Genomic DNA, 23,126 nt, shown 5'->3' with positions numbered 1-23,126 from the left:
ACCCTGCTCTGCTCCATTCTGATGCATTATAATCTATACATACAGTGAGCAGCAGCTGGTCTCCTGAACATCCAGATGTTGCAGTAGGATTTAATATGCAACACAACTGTGCTGTTAGTGTTTCTGTTTTGCAGTTTTTTTGGCCTGCCGCTCTAGAAAAAGTCAACCCTGCTGTGTGTTGTGTACTGGTCCGTACCGCTGCAAGTCCCCCTCATACATGGACAGTTTTATAAGTGAGGAAATTTGGTTTTAAGGCGTCTTTAGAACACGCCACCAAACATCTACTTGTAGATTTATAGTCAATTTGTGGACTCAATATGTTACAAAGTAGTGAGTTAAAAGTCCATTACGTAAAGAACGGTTGTCACAAAGACGGGGGGATAAATGTGGGTATTTGCTCTGAGTGTGTCTTTGTGGTTGGCTAAAAGAAGCAAAGGGTTAAGAGGCTTTGTGATCCATAGAAGTACTTAGAATGAGTGAGAGAGGCAGGAGAGGTTCAAACAAGAAAACAACCCAAAAGCAGCTGCAGAAAGAAATATGCATAGGAGAAGAACTTAGAAAAAGAAACAGACTGGATAAGAAGAGTATATGTTAAAAATACAAACAGAAGACAATAGGAAAACAGCGACTTCTGGGGGGAGGGGTTTGTAGATTAATCCGGGTTTAGAAGGGATTAATGTCAGGTTTGGTTTGGTAGTAAACTCACATCCATGTCAGTCACTTTTGGCTCCTGCTGACGGACTCACACTGCTGATTCACCTCGCTCAGAGGTCTGACAGTGAGCCATCGCTACAGACCAAACTGGACCACAGTGGAAGGAGGTGAGTTCCTCTTCTGGGTTGGGCTGTGTGGAAACAGACTAGGATTTGTAGGTGTGCGAAAAACAAAACAAAGGCTAGACTAACAAACAGTTGTTGAGCGTTGTTTTCTGAGTTTAAATAACACATTCTGAGTGGACGCTCAGCTACTTTGTTCATTGACACCCCTCTTTCCCATGTGAGATTGTGTAGGTGTCTTTTTCCTTCATTCATCTTCCAAACCCTTTTTTTTTTTGTCTCTTTCGGGGTCACGGGGCTGCCGGAGCCTATCCCGGCCCCTCGTGGGTGAAGGCATCCTGGACAGGTCTCCAGTCTGTCGCAGGGCCACAATCACACACCCATGCACTCTCACATTCACACGGAGGGATAATTTAGAGCACAGGTGACTTTTTATAGCCTGTAATTTAAGCTCTTCCTGGAATTGTAACGGAAAGACGGAAGCGGGGCAAAGATTAGATGCCAGCACTACAAATCTGCATGCAGTGACCTGCTGCAGTATGACTCAAGGTGGAAATTAGGGCTTTCTGTTTAAAACGTCATTTCATGTCTTTTGGTTTTTCAGTCACTGTGTGTTTAAATGTGGGCTGTGTGCATTACTGAAAAGTCTGTCGGGACTGTCTAACTCCAGTCCTTGATAACTGGGATCCTGCTGATAATTCCGGATGTGTTTTTCCAAAATACAGATGTAAGGCCAGCATGTCACTAGCTCTGGAAGATGACTTTGAAGTTTGTTGCTTATTAGAATAGAATAAAAAGCCTTTATTGTCATTATGAATGGTATGATGAAACTCATGAAGAGTTGTCTTTAAAGCGGGCAGGCAGTACAGACATAAAATTAAAATGAAAAGCAGGCAAAAAAGTGTGCAGTAATCAAAGGAATAAATGTGCAGGAATCTGGTGACTTGCAGTGTAAAACTGGGATTCAGTTTTTGGACAGAAACTGTCCCTGAGTCTTTTTGTTCTTGCCGGTACGGCCCTTTAGTGTCTGCCAAAGGCAGCAGATTGAAGAGGTGGAGACCGGGGTGAACGTGGTCCTTCAGGCTCTGTTCAGGAGTTGTAGGTGGGGCTTGTTGTAGGCAGTGGGTGTTGGTCACTTTCTGCAGTCTTTTCCTGTCAGCCTCTGTGCTGCTGGAGAGCCAAACTGAGACGGGATAAGTCAGCATGCTCTGGATGGTGGAGCAACGACGGCAATCAGCAGGTTTGGGCGGAGTCGCTTCTTCCTGAGTACCCTCAGGAAGTGTAGCCGCTGCCGAGCCTTTTTAAGGCAGGGCGGGGGGTGTCGGTTATCTAGGAGACATCTGCATACATGTGGACTCCGAGAAATGTAAAGGACTCCGCTCGCTCCACCTCTTCATTATTGATGTGCGATGGAGCATGGGCATCTCTGTTCCGCAGGTAATCCAGGATGAGTTCCCTAGTCTTGGAGATGTTCAGAGCCAGGTCTTCAAATGCACTCCGCTCTCCAAGTTTCAGGACTTAATACCTGCAGGGTGTCTCGATCCCCTCAGTTATCAGCTTCACCACTGTTATGTCACTGAAGAAGTCAATACGCTACTTAATTAGGGACATAAACAATAGTAAGTTTATATTAAGTGTAGGTGAGATGTTTGACAAATGAAAGCATTGAGTGCAGAAGGGAAGGTAATCAGGGATGACATTTAGCTGCAATGACACCAGCCAGAGGGAGAAAGAGAGTTCCAAAGGCCTCCAGCAGCTTTTATGCCCTCTGGAGAACCGGCCAGGTCCACCCAGCCGGATTCAACTCCACCTCCACCCAAGCCTGCTGCACAGAAAGGAAAATCAGACACTCACAATCAACACAGGCCCCAAGGATGGTAGGAAGAGAGACCCCGGCCATCAAAATGGGGCCCACCACAGGGTCTACAGAGAAGCAAGAAGAGTCAGGTCACATCGAGTGAAGAAAATACATAACACTAAGATTTTCCCAAAAAAGAAATAACCATATTTAAAAGCACCTGTTAAAAGCCCCACTCCAGCCATCTTCCCAGTGGTCTAATAATTATAATTATGCCGTTTTTAGCTAAAATTTTTAAAACCTGAGTCGTTTCCTAGAACATAGTTCTGCAGGAGTACATTAGAAATGCACCTCTGAGTAGTGAATTTGTGCTAATATCCCATCATTCCTTTGTTTACACTCTCTCCCACTAGCTAACAGCCCCTCACAACCCTCAGTGAACATTAGCAGGGCAACAAAAATGGTGAGCGACATTGGAACTATACGGCTGTACAGTGTTGACCAGATTCCAGCTCCGACGAGGAAAATGATTGGGATGAAGAAACGCTTAGAAATGCAATTTGAGACTTGTGATCTGTCTGGAACACAACAGGTGCAGCAATAGACTGCAGATGTACAAAGATGTTCCAAGATGTTCATCGGCTAGCTTGTGTTCATCAGACTGCTCCTGATCCCAGAGAACATGCAGAAAAAACAGCCTACCAACCCGGAGAGCAGTTAGAGCAGATGCATCACTGTTGGGGGGCAGGGGACCAAACAATGATAGTTTCAGCTTTCAGACGGTCAGTTAGCGGTGCCACAACTTCTGAAAAAACTATGTGGATAACCCACAAGCTCAAGAAAAAGCTGTTTCTTTGCTCCAAGGACAGGATGACAGGCACTGGAATTGAAGCTCTACCAGATGGATAGTACTGTCCCACCATCCCACTTACACATGACACAACTCCCACTTTGCAAGGTTAATGGTCAGGTGTCCTGCTGCCAAGTGATAGAACAGAGAAGCAATGTGTTCACCTTATCACGTCTCTAAATAGACTACAGCTCCATCCAAATACACCGGGGGTGTCCAAACTTTTTATAAAGAAGAACCTTCAACTTCAAAGGAACGTAAAGCTGCTGTTTGCAGACAAAACCAGGAGTTTTCCTCCAAATGTGGTTGACAGTTGTTCTCACGTAGCAGAAGCCTTAATGTCCAGCGACTGACTTCTGAATGTTTCGCACGCAGATAATAAAGATGCAGACACGGTGGATTCATGTTTATTATCATATTTAGAAAATATAATATGAAACAAAATATGAAAAATAGTTTTGCCCTGAAAGATGATCTAAATTCTCAGTGTTATAATGGTCTTCTGTGGAAATAAAACTGTAATTTTTTGTAATTGAAGTATTTACAAATCAGAAAAAACTTCCACAAATCAACAACTTTGTTTCGTTGAATCCTTGTCATTTGTAAGAAATCAATTAAAAAAATGTTTTTATATTTTTTTACGCTAAATGTTAAATGTTACGCTAAATATTATTTGAAATGTTAAACACAAACTTTGTCCCTGTTCAGACCGGTCTGTAAAACATTGTCTGAAAATTAACCGATCTGTGTGCAGAAAAAGGTTGAGATGTTTTTATTTTAGATGATAAAATTCTGTCTCGATTCCATTTTTAATTTTGGAATAAAATTCAGCCCAGAGTCAAAAAGTTCACCCAAGTTTCTCACAAAGTGAGAAAAAGTCAAACTCTGGAGACGTTTTGTTCTACCATCCACCACAATGATGACAACGCACTTTTGTGGAGCCCAGAAAACATTAGCAGGGAAACTTGCTGTCACTCAAACACTCACTTTATTTAGGGCAGTTTTCACAGTCAATCTGGCCACATGTTCATTTGTTCAAGCAGCTGTCGTTGGCTCTGACAGAACCCCCCCACCGACCGTCTGCTCTGGTTAAAGCCAGCAGACATACGACAAACATGAGGCCGTCGTTAATTAAGACAGAGAGCCAAAAACCGGCTCATTTTCTACATGAGGTCACTTTCACTGAGTCCCACTCACAGAAACAAAAAGCAAATGCTGCGATGCACAAGTATTCTGTTATCAGTACCTAGGTGTTACATAACTGCTGTCATATTTTTACTTCATTTTAAAATATAAAATTGAAATTAACATGAGGACAAATATGGTTACTGCTTATTGCATATTTTGTATTAAAAAAAAAAGGGCAGAAAATATAGGAAACATGATACCATAACATTACTGAAGGACTTCAGTACAAGTTATGGATTAAATTGACGGAATGCTTTTTTTAATTTGAGTTGTTTAAAGCATCATCTGGTTTAGAGATTTATTTTATTTTACTTTTACAATCTAACAGTGTAACGGATGAGAAAAGACCTTTTTGTCTGAAGTCAGATATGCATTTAATCCACATTGGCTGCTTGACACTGATAATCTCTTTTTACTCTGAGCTCTTAATGTAGCCTTTATGTTTAACAAATATTAAATCCATAGCTAATCTAAATTTAAATATCTTTTTCTACAGAATAAAATCTAAATGATGGCTCTAAGTGTAAACATTAATTTTCATTTCATTTGATTTCTTCACAGTGGGAGTTCCTTTTCCGTCCTCTTCAGTGGTTTGGACGTCTGGCATGAGACAAACTATGGAAGATGGTGAGGATGAACAGGCCATGCTGGTTTATGAACCCCTGTGAGGACGGTGAAACCACCTCCATACTGATGGTTTGATCCACATCAGGTTTATCTGCTGTTTTCAGCTAGTCTGCTTTTGTGGCAGAAGTCAACACTGATCTGAGGTTTGGTGCAGACCAACCAAAGAACCTAAGATAACACAATGTCCCCTACCCGTACAAAAGAGATGCTCAATCCCTCCTTCAGCCTGACTGCACCTTCATTAAAATAATAACTGTCCAGTTTGAGTTCATTCTGAAAATGTTTTGCCGTCCGAAACTCCAGATTGTCCTCTTTGGTCAGTCGACGTGTTTTATTTGTTGTCGTTGGAAACCACTTTGTCTTTCAAAGATAATCTTACCATCATTGGCTGCATTTCTTTTTTATTGTCTCAGTATTTTAGAGTCACGACCAGTAAAGTGTCTCTGCTGTAAATTGTTAGTTTTCTGTTTTTGTCAAACATGATGGATGATAAACATAAGTAAATAAATAGTTAAACAGATTTTAATAAACATTTTAAGTGAAAGAATCTCTGTCTCCAAATACAGTGGGTTCTTTATAACAGCTCACCTGTACATTTTCAAATTCTTGTAATTAAAAAAATTATTTTCTTTTCCATATGGAAACCCAGAACATTATTGGTAAATTATGATAATACAGGGAACCTCTGTTATACACCCTAACTGTCCTTTGACTTGTCCTGCGTTCTTGCAGGTGTCACTGAGGTTCTGTCCAGCGTGGTGGAGGACATCGGTGAAGCCGTTACCAGAAACATCAATGGTGCTCAGATTCTGCATGAGCTACTGAGTGCACCATGGCTGCACGCCCTGTTGAAGGTACCTGGTCTGAAAGTGGAATAGAAATCTTGCTAGACTTTATATCTCCTAACTGTTCACATGTTCATCCCCCTCTCAGATTTATGAGTGCCTGATCCAGTTCCAGAAGATTAAACCGAACCCCTTTCTGCCTTATGCCTCAGGACTCTCCTATGAGGTTGGTAAACATGCAACAATGGAAGTGAAGAACAGCTGGTCAGGAGGACGGATCCCTCAAAAACAGTTAGATGTAAAGTTAAATGCTGTCTTCATAATAAATATAGTAGGACAAATACACCAGTTTAAAAGGACAAACACTTTTAAAGCGACCTTAGCTAAACCGGGACAGTTTCTGTAAGTTCTGGAACTGGCCTCCCCTGCTGCAGAGAAGATACTGATGGCTCCGTCCTGGTGTTGGTTGGTTCAGCTCTGGAGTTTTAAAAGGCTCCCTGTGTTTACACATTTACACTGCTGAGAGATTGGGATGTTGTTTTGTCATCTTATAATGCCGTTACTGTGTGCTGGACGTTCAGAATCAAAAGTGTTGGTTCTGTTGGAGTCCATTAGACCCGCTGGGGCCAAAGCTCCATTCCTGATTGCAGAAATCTTTTTTCTTTAAAAATTTGGTTTACAGTGCAGCTGCAACCAGGTTGATGTGCATAAGGGTCAATAAAAGGTCATCACACTGTGAGCTAATGATTACTAATTGTGAGGTTAGACTCTAAAAATGAAAGGAAGCAAACTCAAACTCAAGCTTAACAGCTCAAATCCCACCTGGGAGTTTCTACCTAAAGTGTGTCTTGGTGAGTTTTAACAAACATTTTCACAAAGCATTTGTGTGTCTTCTTGCTTGTTCTTTAGATTTTGACTGTAATACAAAGAGCTCCTCATCCATCTCCTGAAGCCAGAGAGCTTTTTGGCCTCCTCAGTTCACCTCACATGCAGGTCTGAGATTAGGGTTTTTTAGAAACGTGTGAAAGTCCTGTTGGATGTTTTGTCACATCTTTTTCTTCACTGCATCCCTCAGGCTCTTCTGTCGTCACATGACAGTGTGGCACAGGCAGATTACCTTCCTGTTCTACCTCCACTGCCCGACGAGTTACCTGAAGATGAAGAGGCCATGAGGATCGTTTGTCTCGTGAAAAACAACCAGCCGCTGGTGAGACCAGAATTTAATCACTGCGCTAGATTTATGGTTCTTCCTCAAGATTCCTCCCTTAGTTGGAGCCATTATATATTGTAGACATACATCTTTATTGCTTGCTTTTGTCCTTTCATCCTCCAAAATGTGGTTCATGATTCCAGACCTAATTAAAAGACCAGCAAAGATTCATGTCAGTTTTGCTGTCTATCACACTTGTAACAATTAGAGTCCCACCAGTAAAACCCAAAAAACCAACACAAAAAATGAGACATTTTTACGTTTGCTCTGAATACACAAGACAATTTAATTGATTCAGTTGGAAAAGTCTTGGAAAAGTTTTTCTGTTTCTCTGTTACATGCATAATTTATTTGAGTTATGACCTAATAAGCTCGCTCTATCAAATTTGATGTACATATTTTTTAAAAGATTTTCCTGAAATACAAATAAGGAAATCTTAAGTAATAATGTAATTTTATTGTTTATCATTTCTATCTGTTAATCCAGTCTTGTTAAATGCGTATCGCTGCAATCAGATGTGATCAATGAAAGGAGGTTAAATGTCATTTGACAGATAATTTCTTTTAGCTATAAATCTAGTGGTAACGTCTTTGTACTTTTGTTAAAAGATTGAACTTCTTCAAACCATTAAGTGTGACCAAAACCTGCAGGGAATAAACAAAAGTTTCTCCGGTTATAATGTAAACATCTTTTGGTGTTGAGGTTACTTTTTGAAGTCCCACTCTGATGAAAATTCCTTTGGTGTTTTCAAGATGAACCGTTTTTTGATGATGAAGGGCATTGAGAAAAATAAGCTTAAAATTGCATTTCTGAACATCTTTTCATTAAAATTGTTGTAAATCAGGATAAGGTTAAAAAAAGGTAATTTGAAAAAGAGCACATTCCCTCAAAGCTCTATTCTGATGCATCTACGTCTTTGTTTTCCTCGTCTGAGCTGCAATTTGGATCTAAACTGTGCGGCTGGATAGCTGCAATATTGATCTCTATGGTTGTTGCACCGCTAAAGGTTAGGTGGAGGGTGAGAGGGGCTGTAAGCATGTAAACAGAGCAATCTCATCAAAAGGGTGAAGTGGGGGGGGGTCCTCAGTGCCAGCCACAATTTTCTGCAGAAACTATGTCATGGAAAACGACACAGGCTTTTAATTTGCCTTCAAAAAAGCATAATCCTGATTAAAAGACCATTGAGAACGCTTTGAATATTGATAAAAAATGATCAGATTGGGGCTTTAACCACTATTTTTCTTATTCAAGAAAAAAATATAGTTTAAAGAATTTCAACTCTTCGGTCTATTAGCCCCAATGTTGACAGCAACCAGACAGAACCTGTGACCTGCTGCATGTCTCCAACTTGGCTTCTGTTTTAAGAAGAACTTTTTTGTTTTTTCAATGTTTTTTTTCATGATCAAATCACTAGTTTAACTTTTTTATTCACCAAGACAACATCTGAGCACAGAAGTATTGGTCACGGCCTGGGAGGTCTTCATAGCAGCTGGAACAGCCTTCATTGTGTCCCACTGGAGCAGCCTGCCTCTACAAAGAGGGCGTGGTCACGGGAGGATCTTAGAAGGACTGAGATGGAAGCCAAGCATCTGTCCCATCCTAAAAGAATGCAGCTTCAGGGCTTTGTTACCCACTGTGAGATGTCGGGAAACTTCAGTTTCTGTCCACCAAACACTGTGCTCTGGAAGCAAAGACTCAACCGGTCAGATCCAGCGGTCTTTAGTCCCAACACTCTACCCGGTAAGAGGAAGACAGAGTTCACATCCAGTTGTGTGACTGAAGAGCCAATCCATCGACATCTTTCAGCCTGAACGTTTTCCTTTTTTCTCCATTTATACTTTCCTTGAGACCATTTCTGTCACGTTTTATTCACACAACCAAACAAAACTTACTTCATTTGTTGTGTTTCTTTCCTCTCCTCCTCATCTTTGCCACCAGTTACATCCTTCATCTTATTGTTACTTGGCTCTGATTTATGAATTTTCACGTTTTCTTGATTTTTTTTGACCCGTATCTTTTTATTTTTATATTCTCTCCTTCTTTCTGCTGATTCTTTGTCAGAGAGATCCAAACCAAAGAGGGGGGGAGAAGCTTCAACTAACAGTGATGACTATGCTTACCCGCCTCCCCCAATCCCACTTTATAGTCAAAGTCTCCCCAACTCTCCCCTCTTGTACAAAAAGAGAGGTACAGGTGGTCACTTGAGGGACGCTCCCACCCTCAACATGGCCTCTGCAAAGGTGCACACCGCCCCTGTCAGCCCCACACCTCAGTGTCCCAAGGAGCAGCTGAAGATTCGCACGTGTCCCCTTTCCACCAGCCATTATGGATTTAAAGCTGGATCTCACAACAAATACCAAGAGGAGTTTTTAAATCCTTCAACTCTCCACCAGTACAGCCATCCACCGTACAACGGATGCAAAGCTCAGCCAATACAGACACAAAAGGGGAACCAGGACACAAAGTCTCACCAACCTGGAGCTCAGCTCAACAAACAGTGCAGTGTGGAAGAGCTCAGATCCACCGTTCAGACTGTGGTCAGTACCATTGAGCATAGCAGTCAGGACGTCCGCCAGCTTGGTCAAAAGATGGTGGCTGCAACGGAGATGATTGCTGACAGCGTGGAGGAGAATGCCCAGGCAGTCAATGTGCTCGCTGAGGTGGTGGAGAAGCTTCAGGGGATCATCGTGGCCAAAAAGCAGCACAGAGCGTCTGGCTCAACTAGAGCAAAACAGAATCCTCCCACTCCTCCCCCAAGAGTCTCCTCGCTGTCTCCAAAAGTGGTTCGAAAGCCTCCCACTCCTTATCCCATTTCGCCTTCACAGCTTTCTTCTTGCTCTTCTTCTTCATCGGTCAGTTCTGGATCAGAGGACTTTGGAGGGTCTCAGAGTCAGCATCAACAGAACAAAAGCCATGGAGTGACTCAGAGAGCAGGAGGTTGTGGAAGTAACGGACATGTTTGGTTTGACAACGGAACGGTTTCAAGAGCTCACATGGAGGAGCAACAGGAGCCCAGGAGTACAGGCTGCTTACAAACCATGAAGAGGAGGAAGAAGAAGTAACTGGAATTAGTTCTCTCTCCTTTCTGGATTAGCAGTGGACATTGGGCATTTAGGGATCTTAATATCAAAATATGAATTTTTCTCAATTACTCAGGTGTTTGACTTAACAAATATACACAAGATTTTTTAAGACTTTGTGGAGAACCGTCTTGAAAACCAAATGACCTGAAGGAATTGACACAAACTATAGGTATGATTAATAAATTACTTTATGCCCTTCCCATTTCATTCACTTGTGCTTAAAGAAAGATCACGTTTTCCCACTCCTAGTTTAACTGTGTGCATCCACTGATAGTGGCCTGGGACCATTTTGTGTGGAGTTTGCATGTTCTTGTTGGTTTTCTCCAGGCACTCCACCTTCCTGTCACAGATCAAAAACATGCTTCATTGGTTCACTACTGATTCTAAATTGTCCCTAGGTGTGCATGTGTGTTTCCATGCGTGATTGTGGGTCTGCAACAGACTGCTGACCTGCCCAGGGAGTCCAACTGCTGGGTTAGATCTCAGCAGGTTCAGACGATGGATGGATGGATGAAAGGGTTAACAGACTTACAGACTTTGGGAAAGAGGTGGAGAGGTGTGTGCATCAGGTTGGAACAGGTGGAGGAGGAGGGTTTCAGGAGTGATGTGTGTCTAAAAAGGGAAAAAGGAAAGGTGTAGAAGACTGATGAGACTGATGCCAGATTGTTGGTTTAGAGCCTCTGATGCAGACACAGGAGGCAGATATGAAGATGTTGAAGTTCTTTTTGGGAGTAACCAGGATGGATACGAACAGGAATGAATCCATCAGAGGAACAGATCATGGTAGATGTTCTGGAGATAAATGCAGGGAAGCAGATGGAGAGGATTTGGACTCGTTGAGAGGAGGAACAGTGATGATGTTGGAAAAAAGGATGCTAGGGTTGGACCATGAAAGAGGAAGTTCATGGATAAAGAGGAAGACATGAGGGTGTTTGGTGAGAGGGAGGATGAAGAGGGTAGGAATAGATCGAGACAAATGATTTGCTGTGACGATCCCTAAATTGAGTAGCAAAAAAGGAAAAACATCTTTCTTTTCTTTTTAGAGTTGCAACATTATGCAAGAAAAAAAAAGCAAATCAGTCAAATATGAAAGCAATAATCAGCCAAACTTTTACCAGAAGAATGTATCTATAGTGAAGCAACACTTGAGGCCGGCCGAGGTGAACTTTATTGCATTTCAGTGACACGGTATCGATGATTTCATCTGGAATAATTATTCCTAGTTTGTCTGTTAGCATTAGCTTGGTTAATGTGTTGTTTGTCTGGACGTTCAGCTGTGAATGGAAACTGCTGCATTTTCCATCTGTCCTTTTCCCTCAAATTTACTTCTACAAGTCCTTGTTAAGAGCAGCCACTCACACAGATGGTTTTCAGGGAGCAACAATAAGGAGAGACGAGGAGACGGGAGAGATCTACATCGCCCGGGTCATTCATGGCGGACTGGCCGACCGCAGTGGTGAGAAAAACCCCCAGGTGGTCATGTGCATTAAGATGCTTTGTGGTTTTTGTGACTTGACCTTTGCTTTCGTCAGGACTTCTGCACCCTGGTGACCTGATTGTAGAGGTGAATGGGAACCCTGTGGTGGGTCTGGACCCAGCAAAAGTCATCCGAATACTAGTATGTACTTAAACTTTATCTGCTCTGATGTCACCAGAACAGACAGACGGCTTGATCCAAATACAGCAGGTTCATTAGCTCAGCTGAAAGTCCACAAAGCTAAATCAGGGTCAAGCAGGCGGGGGTCAATAACGGGCATGAGATCATCAGAGGAAAGACAGGAGTAGTCAGGATCCAGGGGAGAGTCGGGGCAGGCAGCAGACAAACAGAGTCAGAAACCGGGTCAGGAGACAGGAGATCAGGTCCAGATCAAACGCTCTGTATTTGAGTGGCACAAACACTACTTCGCACTGATCTTGACTCAGTGCAGGGCTTAAGTATGCTGTGGTTGATTGAATGAATGAGTCAGGTGGGCGGCATCCAGGAAGTGTGTGCTGGGGTTGCTGGGAGCTGTAGTGTGGTTAGAACTCTGGGAACGGCTCCTAACGGGGACCAAAGGGGAGACAGAGTTCTGACTTCTGTCATCAGAACTTTTATGTGTAATATAATCTCCCTGAATATCTTCTGATTATTTAGTTTCAAATAACAGAACAGCTAGCGCCTGAATGGTTTGTTCCATGTTCAGAAAGTATCAGGCATATGCAGTTTATATAAAGAAAATCACAAATAAAGGGGAACGCTAAAGTGAAGTTGATTTAAGTTAAGAAAACCATTTCTCAACCAAAACGTTTGCTTCTTTACATTGTTTTTCTTTTAAAAGGTATAACTTATACTTCCAAGCTTGTATTATTTTTTGTCATTGTACTATAGTATAAATGCAGAATAAAAGGGAGATACTTCCCATTAAATTGAAGAAAAACACAGACACATTTAATAGGGTTCTACTATTTCCAAAAGCCTCAGAAGTTCAGAGGTAACTTTCTCATTTTGGGTCACACCTTAGTTAAGAATGTTTTTCTTAAAAAAGGAAGGAAAAAAAACTAAACCATTAAAAAAATTAGCTGTTTTTACTTCTAACTTGCATGTATTTATTGTTTTAAAGCATTTTTTGACTCACAGTTGTGTATTTTTATGACATATTCCCCTTTTAGTTCTATGATGACTATTTGCTTTTCTACCCATCAGCTTAGTTAAGATCAGGTTTTGGCTTCATTGTTCTGTGCAGTGAAGTTCCTGTTGTTTACAGGGTTTTTCTTTTTCATTCCTTCTCCCTGATGGTGTGTTCTTTTCCAAGAAGAAGTACATTACTTTCTGGAACTCTCTTTTGCCATTTCAGACTAATTCTACAGGCACAATCCTGTTTAAAGTCATCCCTAATTCCACTCAGGCCAGCAGCAACCAGAAACCGGTAAGAAATGCTCCCATCTCTTCATTTAGCTCACAGACAACTGCATGAAGAACTTTGACAGAAAACGAACCTGGTGATTCCTGCGAGCAATCAGAGATGTGTGCTTCTTTCTCACATTAAGTTATGATGTTCTGGGCCATTTACTGAAGAAAGATGTTGGACTTCTGTTCCTTCTTATCCTTTGAGCTGAACATTAAAATAAACAATGACAAAATATGTTTATGTCATAAAACTTTAATCGACGAAACAAAGAAAAGTAAAAGATGGAGATGGACAAATAAGCATAAGTGACCATCAGGCTGCTTCTCACTGTAACATGTCTGTGAGTTCCAAAGAATCTTTTTGGCCGTGACATTTCATGTTAAGTCAGCTGGATAGTTCCTGTCAGAAACCAGCAGTCAATGGTAATTTAAGGAAATGCATTGTGTGAATTTTGAAGTTTATATACTGCATATTTATACATATAGATATAAAGTTTTTGTTAAATAGGTTTGAAATGGGCAAAAACCTGCAGCACTTTTACGATTTAACATTTTATTCACAAGAGAAATAAAACATAAAAAGATTCTTTTTAATGGCACTGCACCATTTTGAGCAGGAACTTGTCCTCACAAGAGCTTTTAATCTGATGATCCTTCATTCCCAGGAAGTCTTCAGTGTATTTCTAGAAAAACACAAGTCAACTTCATGCCAGGATGCAAAAGTCTTTACAGACTCAGTTATCTTCTCAACCATTCCACACATTTTACCTTAACATGAGTTCTGTTTTCTAAGCTTGGAAATTATTATTTTTGCCCACAGAAGCTCAGTGAACATCGATCCAATCCAGTTAAATAGTGTGACTCTGGTATGGACTGGCGACCCGCCCAGTCCTTTACAGGGTCTACCCACTTTTGCCCAACGAAAGCTGGGTTAGGCTCCAGCAACCCTGTGACGCCAAAGCGGATTCAGAAAATGGGGGGATGAATGCTTACAAATGCCTCCTTAGATCCCATTATGACTACTATTGCTCAAATATAAGGAATTTGAACCAAAGCTTAGTTTACTGTGTTAAAAGTTAGCAAAGTCTTGCTTTATTAGAGACAAACAGGTCAGAACAATATATTATATAAATACATAAAAAAACACTGATCTGGTGCCAGGATGATTTTAGTTTTATCCTATAGATAGAGTCAGTTCTTCCTCTCTTACCATCATCAAAAAAAAACTTAAACAATGTTTTCTTATTCCATTTCACATGGAAGCTGTGTATTTTTTTCTACTTCTCCCAAAACTCCTTTTCCTGTAGGTGTACATGAGGGCCATGGTGGACTACTGTCCCCGGAGGGACTCCTCCATCCCATGTCCAGATGCAGGCATGTCCTTCAGCAGAGGAGACCTGCTGGAGGTGGTGGACCAGACCGACGCGCAGTGGTGGCAGGCCAGGAAGCTGCCCTGTGGAGCCTCCTTTGCTCGTCTGATTCCCTCTGCGAGCACGCTGAAAAGGTGGCGAAAACATAAAGACGCGCTTGTCTTCAAGCCTTTGAGGAGTCGAGCTCCTTCGTCATTCATAACCGATGGCAACAGAAAGTTTTACCCTCAGAAATAAAACTGTCCTGCAGAGCACACTAACAGCCACCAGGGGGTGCAGGAGTTCCAAAAACTGAGAGTCAGAGGCCTTTTTTCAATCAGATTTTTTGTAACAAATCTGAAGCATTTATACATTTAAAATGAAAACACTTTGATCTAATGCATCCGGCAATACTGAACTGGAGAAGTGTGAGAGGCTTTTTGACCCCTCCACTGTCATTTTGGAATTGGAAAGAACATTATGATATAAAAACTTAGTTTTTTTTATTTTCAGTTCTGTTAAAACAGAACACAAAGGAAACCTTTAATTAGAGAACTGTAGTTATTTGATGTGTTTACATTCTTACATGGCTATAACTTTGTGTTTCTGTTTGTCTGCAGTAAACAGAGAGAGCACTGGTGGTGTCAACCGCTACACACTCATACCTGCATGAGACCCCGTAAGGACTCCTCTAGTTTTTCATTTATGATGAAGATTCAAAACTTCCAGGCCAAACCTGAATCCTTCCCCTATTACTACGATCCCCCCCCCCCCCCCCCCCACACACACATTTAGCCCTCCAAAGGGAAAGATATGAAAAAGAGCGACCTCTAATTCGGGCGTCACTCCCACTCGATGACGTCAATAGTCGCCGGTCATCCATAGTAGCATGTAGCTGCTAGCGCTCTGAAAATACAGAACATCAGTTTTATAACTTTTATTGGTTATGCTAAAATAAAATGTCATGACTTACAGTCGAATGTAAACGTCTGTACTTCAGAGGACACCCACATGGAGAAATACGGTAGTCTTCCGCGGCTCGGCACAACACGGATCACCGTTTTCCCCTTAAAAAACAAGTTTGGACACCATTAGCCCTTCAAATGCCCCCACAAATGGCGGGGGGGGGGGGGGGGTAGTAGGGAGGAGCTTTAGGGTTAGAGCGAGAATTCAGATTCAGCCTAACTCAGTTCCATTTGGCTGTATCTGTCGTGTTTCTGTTTCCTCTTTTTTTGTTTGCAACGATTGTACCATTTATTTTAGAAATACTTAACTAAATCCTTATAACGTCAGTATTTGTATAAAACTGCATTGAAATATATAAACATAAATATGGTTTAGATGAAAAAAAATCAGCTTTATTGAGACTTTTCAGTTATAAGTTCATGTGTGTTAATAATCCAACACTGTAAGCAACACTTTTTGGGGCGGTCGTGGTGCAGTGGTAGGGCGGTCGACCCATGATCGTAAGCCATAACCATTGGTTCGATTCCCGCCTTGTACGCCCAGTCGAAGTGTCCTTGGGCAAGACACTGAACCCCACCTTGCCTCTGGTGGGAGGCGGGCGCCTGTGTTTGGCAGCGGAGCCGCCAACAGCGTGTGAATGTGTGTGTGAATGTGTGTGACTGTAAAGCGCTTTGTCCTTGTAGGAAGAAAGGCGCTATATAAGTATAAGTATACGCCATTTACTTTTTGTTCAGTTTAGTTAAATTTTCTTTAGCTTTAGCTTTTCTTTAGGTCATATGAATCCAAACAGTTTTTCAGTACCTCAGTACTTTTCTCACCAGTTACTTTTTTCCTTTTTCTCAAGTCATTTTCTGGATAATTGAACACTATTTTTGGATTCTCCACCCACCTCTGATCATTCATGACTGTGTAGATGAGTCATTAGCAGGATAAAGCAGCAGTAGTTGCCCTCATCTTTCTGGTCTTCATCTTTTTTGGAGAGAAACATTGAATGATCATTGATCATGAATGATCAATGATCATTCATGATCAATGATCATGAATGATCAATGATTGATCGTGGCCACCTCACAGGTTCTTGTTCACCTTTCAGCCCGTCCAACCAATCAGCTTATAACTTATTTGCACAGGTCGTTTAGCAGAGAGTTGTATGCCAGGTTTTTGCAACCATTTTTTACAAAGGAAGCCCCGCCCACTCCCACCCAGTGTCACATCCACTCGTTTGGCCAAGGCTCAAATACAGGTTTTTATTGCTCCAGATGAACATTAACCAAAGCTGATACTACAATTAAACAATAGATCAATCAATCAGCCCACCAATCAATTAGTCATTCAGTAAATATATTAGATCAATGCATTTGGTTCCAAAACTCATTCACAGTTGCTCAAAGTCCTGCACAGAACCAGAACTGTAAAAACATAAATAAATACATTAATAAAACTAAGAAAAATCCCATCTCAGCTTAAGAACAACAATAAAAGTTAAAAACACAAATACAGTTAACAATAAACTCAAATGTTAACAGGTTTAGCTAGAGTGGTCAGGAGGAAGAGCTCCTGCGTGAGGAGATGAAGCAGATCTGGGATTTAAAATGATCTAAATAAGATCAGAAGCTCAAATCTGTGGAAGCAACCTTATCCTCAGTGTTGGTGCCATGACTGAGAACTACTTTTCAATTTGTTCCGTTGTTTTGTGCAAACACACAGATCCAACAGTGTACAGGTGAGCGTTGTGCAAGCGTTAAGATAGAACAGACATGGTATCATGCTCTGGAACAGGTGTGTTGGTGCTGATGGGTTCAAACAGCTCAGAGAGGCAGTTTGAAGAACAGATCTGACATTTTCAAGTATTAGCTCTGAGAAATGTGTGTTGAATGTGAGAATGAAGGCGCCTGCGAGTCAGAAGCCTCTTTAACGGCTGCTTCCTCCCTGCATGCCGTCCTCAGTGACGCTGGCTGCCAACGGTGAGTGGAACCACTGCTGCAGATCTGCAGCTCATCTAACAGACATTTAACACAGTCCAGGTCTTCCTTCGTTTGCAAATCATTTCTATCAAACTGGGGGAAAAATGCTTTATGAATATTTAAGGCCCACCAAGCTCTAAGAGAACCTTTGTACTCTGCAAAATCTGAATTTTAGGAACGTAAAGAGACTCTTGTGAAAAAATATACACAGTATATCAGTGGTTTTCAAACTGTGGGGCATGCCTCCCTGGGGGGGCCCCGAGTTACCCGGTGGGACAAGGCTGGGAAGTAAGAAAAACATGTCTGACTTACTAGAATTTTTTTTTCAATCAGAATTCTTGCTAAGACTGTTTTTCCTTTCAAAATGATGAAGACCTGTTTTTACAGGGTCTGCATTTTCTGAGCATTTGGCTCAGATGCGGTTAAACTTGTGACATTTGCAGACTGAACTCTCTGATTTATCTGGCTTTTTTCCTCCTCCTCTAGAAAATGAGCCGACATCCGGCGACGACAAAAGCACGACAGCAGGTGAGGCTCTGTGTGTTACGGGGCTAAAACCCATAGACTGTGTGCCAGAGGCTAACAGCATCATTTTGTCTTTCTCCACAGAAGTGGACAACGATCAATACATTAAAATTGGTAGGTAAGTCTGTTCAGATTTATAGCACAGCTTTTTAATACAGAAATGAAATTATTGTGAACATTATTATGAGTGCACATCTTCTCCTCTCACGTGATTCGATGCTCCTCTTGATACATGGTCCACAAATGGATAACTAAAAGATTCAACACGTTTGTGTCCAATTGCACTACTGAAATAGATGCAATGTGGATATTTATTGTTCATTTGGTGTTTAAAACTATCAATGAAAATCACTTTGAATAGAGAAATTGAATTTTTTAATGAATCAACAAAAATCACGTTTGCTTCAGACATTCAAACCTGCAAGGCAGTAAAAACAGTCAACAGGAAGAAAAACAGATTCTTTGCCTCCAGATTGATTCTATATTTTTTGACCAACAGGATCTTGTTTGTAATTATGGTTTTCAAATGATGCTGCTGTAACTCTCTGTGTTCGATCCATTTTTTGTTGCCTATATCTTCTGTATCCCAAATTATTATGTAGCTTCATAAAACAAATATGTAAAATTTTACAATTTCTTAGTCTAAAATGAAAACTAACAAAATGTTAAAAAGTCATGTTTGATTTAAATACATTTTAATAATTTCAATTTATTTTCTTTCTTTTTGTGTATTTTGGTTTTAAACTAAAGGTATGTAAGGTTTAGAAATTAAAAATAAAACTTAGTTTTAATTTTATCTAATTTTTTAATTTTTGGAATCAATAAATGACTTATTTCCTGTGTGACCTTGTCGTTCTTCCTGCATTTGGCAGAACTGCTTCTTAGCTTCTTAGCTGAGCTTTTGTGTCTCTGCTTTGCTTCAGATGAGGCCGACTCTGACTTTACGGAGGGCATCTATTTGGGTGAGGAGGATCCATGTTTGACCCGCAGAAATCACGTATGATCCCACGAACAAACACATGAACAGGACTGTCCCATCAGCTGGTTTCCGTCGGAGTTTCCATGTCTGGAAAAGAACATCCTACAAGAGAAGGAGGCAGTCCTGCTCCTCCTGCTCCCCCAACAGCAGCGCCTTGGCCACGCCCTATGAGGAGGTTGTACTGTACCAGCGCCCCCCGCAGGAAAACCACCGCCTCATCATGCTAGTGGGTAAGACAGTTGTGTTTGTGAGAATTAATTTCTTGTTTTTACTTTTTGTTCCAAAGCAGAATTCATTTTTGAAGGAAAAATATTAAAGAAATCAATATTGAATCAATTGAAGTTGAATTTGAAGTTGGATCAGATTTTCCCTCTGAATCCAATCCTCTGACTGAGCTGTGACTCCATCAGTTCAGGGCTGAGAGGATTTTTTTGGGGGGATTTTTTTGTGGTTGCTGTCTGTTCTTACGGCTGGCATCAAATCAAAGCAGAAGAGTCCGACGGATTTGTTTTTGTTTTTTGCATTTATCTATTGAAGCTGCAGACCAGTTCCTGTGTTTGTCTGTGACCGTGTTTCGTCCACACACAGGTGCTTCAGGGGTGGGAGTGAACAAGCTGAGAAAGAGACTCATCAAGCTGAACCCCTCCACCTTCCAGGGACCTGTACCACGTATGTGCAAACCACTGATCTTTACTCACAAGTTTGTTTTTATGACTCCTAAAAGATGTTTAGTAAAAGTTATGAATGATTTTGTTTATTTTCTGAGGAATCCATGTGCTTTTCTTCAATGTGATCTAGTACAGCTGTGCTTTTGAAAGATTTTGTGATAACAATCCAAAATAAATCTTCATAAAACAGGGAATCACATCAAAATCCATAGTCAACTGTTGTCAGTAGAAAAATGATATTTGTATCGGTAAACATCACACATAGAATCGTATAAACTTTAAACCAAAACTTCTACATTTGCTGCACAGAAGTCAAAATAGCCTTTAAGGATGAAATGAGAATCCTTCCAGAAATGAAGAGAACAATGAGGAAATTATTTCTCTTTAAACATGTAAACGTGTCTGATTAACCCAAGAAACAACAGAAATCTTCAAACCATCATGATGGAGACTCTTCTAGAGAACTGATCATTACTGAAACAATGATGTTTCTGCTTCTGTCATGAAGTGTTTTTTAGGACCAGAGTTTAGGAGACCAAAGGCATGACGTAGAAACGTCTTAAAATAAAAACTGAAACTTCAATACGGAAAACCAAAGTACTGAAGATGAGAAATAATTGTGTAAAAAGAGAGAAGGATGATCTGACCCTCATGGACTCTGTAGGACAGAGGTCTCCAACCTTTTTCAGGCCACAGACCGGTTAATTGTGGGCGATGTCAAATTCATAAATGTTTCTTTTACAAGTTTACATAAACCAGAAACAACTTCATTTGATTGAATCTTCATTCTCTGTGAAATGTTTTCAACTGCTTTAGACTTTGACATTCAAGGGAAGATCTTTCCTTTAACGTCAAAGTGGATGCTGACAACCGGACGCTAACTTCGGCTGCATCCGACTTTTAAGGTGTGATGCATAAATAAAGCAAAATAAAAAGACAAAATCGTGGTTAAACTGGTATTTTCTGGATATAATAATAAACATGATATAATAATAAACATGTGTCTGCGTTTTGATCATCTGTGTGTGGCAAACATTCAGAAGTCAGTCGCCGTGAGAAAATTGGCTCTGTCAGTTAGTTTTGGGAGGGGGGGGGGTCTTTTTTTTCTAAATCATTTGTATATTGGTCTCTTTGTATCCTCCATCTTTTCATGATGACACCTTATGCCTTCGCTGCTGTTCTGCAATCCTCTGCCTTAGTTTAACCCAATCGTCCGTGCCTTCTCTTCTCTTCTCTTTTCTTCCATTCTCGTGTATTCTTCTGCTGAACGCTTTAGATACGACTCGGCCAATGAGAGAAGGGGAGCAGATGGGCAGAGAGTACCACTTTGTTACCAAGGAGCTGTTTGAGTATATGGTCTGCAATAACAGGTCCTGTTCATTTCAATTAAGAAGGAATTCTTTCTGTTCATTTTTCCAATGGTATCATCTTAACGTCTGAAATGATTCAACACTCAGGTTTGTGGAATATGGAGAGAATAAAGGCCACCTCTATGGAACCAGCTTCGATAGTATTGATGAAGTCCTCAAACATGGAAGGATGTGCATAGTTGATGCTGAGTCTCATGTATGTTCAGTTGCAGAACCAGTCGACTCTTTTACTGCTACACCTTTTTTGCTTGATGTTCATTTTTGTTTTTTGTTTTCAGAGTATTCCACTTTTACGAACAAGGAAGCTGAAGCCGTTTGTGATCTTCATTAAACCCCCGAGCCCAGAGAGACTGAGACAAACCCGCAGAAACGCCACCATCATGGTTAATGACACGGTCAACAGAGCTTTCACTGTGAGTGCAGCATTTGAAAACACTTAGAACCAACAGAACAGACGGAACTCATGAATTCTACTAGACATAAAATCTAGAAGGAGATTTTCTGTAAATTCTCTCATTTATTTTGATTTTTTTTAATTTAGTTTCTTGTATGTTGTTGGTTTTCTTAATTCCTTTAGTTTAGTTATTTATGGTATTTTATCATAGAAGAAACTCTCCTTCATAGTGATTATTTCTTATTTTATGTAATAAACTTCATCCAAAAAAATGTACAAATCAAAGAGCAGACTGTTGGTACTATGACAGGACAGTGACCGTCCCGCTCTTCTTCCCCTTCAGGAGGAAGACTTTGTGGAGTTGGAGGAAGTTTCTCGGCTGATTGAGGCTAAATACAAACAGTTTTTTGACAGTATTCTGGTGAACGACGGCCTCCAGGACGCCTGCATGAAGCTCTGCTCCGTCATCCATCAGGCTCAAAACGAGCCGCAGTGGATTCCTGTTAGCTGGATCCTTCAACAGGAAGAGTGATGAAGAAACTGGGAAAGAAATGAAAGTGGATCTGCTAAAATAGTAAAATATTAAAGAGTGAGAACTTTAACTTAATGTTGGGATGAAATGTGAACAGATGGAAGAAAAAAAGGAAGGTAATAGATTGCAAAAAACTGTAAACGAATGAGGAAAGCATTAAAAACAGACACGTATCTGTTACATTTTGAAAATAACTGAACTGAACATATTAAGATCATTTGATATATTATTAAAAAACTTAAGTTACAATTAAGCATAGCATATTTTTGTCAAAGAATAAAAATCACTTAATTAACCTTACACTGAAAAAAGAGAAGTAAAGCCTGAAGGAACAAATCTCACTGACTGACACATTCTGCATCTTAACATGAGCTTTAAAGAGTTTGCTATGAGTTAGCATGATCAGATGGTTTCACACTACGGTGTGTCTAGAACTTGTGTTTGATTGCTGTGTCTGATTTATGCCGCATACACTTGACTAGACAATTGTGTTTTCATGTAACACAATAAATCAGTGACAAACGCTTTTGTGGTCATTTATAGATATTTTAGCACTTTGACATGACTTTAACTTTTTCACCCGTGTCACTGTTTCAGTCAATCCCATGCAATAGCAGGCGTTGAAAGGGTTTCCAGCTCTCACTACAGATTACCTGTAACAGGTGGGTCTGCCAGTTACAATGAGGAAGCATTAGTGGCATGAGCACTGGAGCCAAACCTGGGGTTCAGGGTAGTGGCAAAGGCGTATTTAACGGGGGGGGGGGGGGGGGGGGGGGCAGAAACAAAACCTATGGTCTTCTGATAGGGGGTCCTCTGCTATACCTCTGTATCATACTACATAGGTCTCCCACACACACAAAATCAAGGTCATAGACCTCTGAGTCTGTAGACCCAAAATGTTCATGCAAGTTTATTTACAAGCACGCTGCAGGTGACGGTTCATAGCAAACACTAATGCAACATGAAAGGGTAAGTTGGGGTGATTTATTTAGCACCTTGGTATTTTATTCAAGAGAGGATTGAGTCCATCCACGTTAGGAAGTAACAAGTTAAAAGATTAATTATTATTATTATTAATATATCTTTAGAGCACTGGACCCTTACATTAACATGTTCTCCCTACCATGACAAAGGTGGATAAAGGTGGAAAGATTTCATGTAATCCATGGACACC

The 23,126-nt window shown here is 40.8% G+C and overlaps 1 protein-coding gene across 3 annotated transcripts; it reads left to right on the top strand.

Moving 5' to 3' along the window:
• Nucleotides 1–579: 579 nt before the first annotated feature.
• On the top strand, nt 580–22,477 carry LOC101163445 (MAGUK p55 subfamily member 4-like). Of its 3 annotated transcripts, XM_011489190.3 has the most exons (21): nt 623–821; nt 5,174–5,239; nt 5,972–6,093; nt 6,173–6,250; nt 6,934–7,017; nt 7,100–7,231; nt 11,693–11,774; nt 11,851–11,936; nt 13,153–13,224; nt 14,513–14,709; nt 15,175–15,233; nt 17,467–17,484; nt 17,971–18,012; nt 18,094–18,123; nt 18,933–18,971; nt 19,051–19,218; nt 19,577–19,657; nt 20,933–21,026; nt 21,114–21,222; nt 21,305–21,439; nt 21,764–22,477. In XM_011489190.3, exons 2-21 carry the CDS (start codon nt 5,218–5,220, stop codon nt 21,950–21,952), a joined length of 1,839 nt encoding a protein of 612 aa, XP_011487492.1. In that variant the 5' UTR covers nt 623–821; nt 5,174–5,217; the 3' UTR covers nt 21,953–22,477. The 3 variants fall into 3 exon arrangements, 2 of the variants coding, with proteins under 2 accessions (XP_011487491.1, XP_011487492.1); XM_011489189.2 differs by lacking the exon at nt 17,467–17,484 and having other exon boundaries at nt 622–821; XR_002292815.2 differs by lacking the exons at nt 11,851–11,936; nt 13,153–13,224; nt 14,513–14,709; ... (9 more) ...; nt 21,305–21,439; nt 21,764–22,477 and adding exons at nt 8,672–8,975; nt 9,297–10,487 and having other exon boundaries at nt 580–821; nt 11,693–11,770.
• The last annotated feature ends 649 nt before the right edge of the window (nt 22,478–23,126 follow it).

The sequence above is a fragment of the Oryzias latipes genome, chromosome 21 (assembly GCF_002234675.1).
Source record: "Oryzias latipes chromosome 21, ASM223467v1".
Classification (NCBI taxonomy): Eukaryota; Metazoa; Chordata; class Actinopteri; order Beloniformes; family Adrianichthyidae; genus Oryzias; species Oryzias latipes.
The sequence above is the reverse complement of the archived record's forward strand: the minus strand, read 5'-3'. Positions and strand labels throughout refer to the sequence as shown.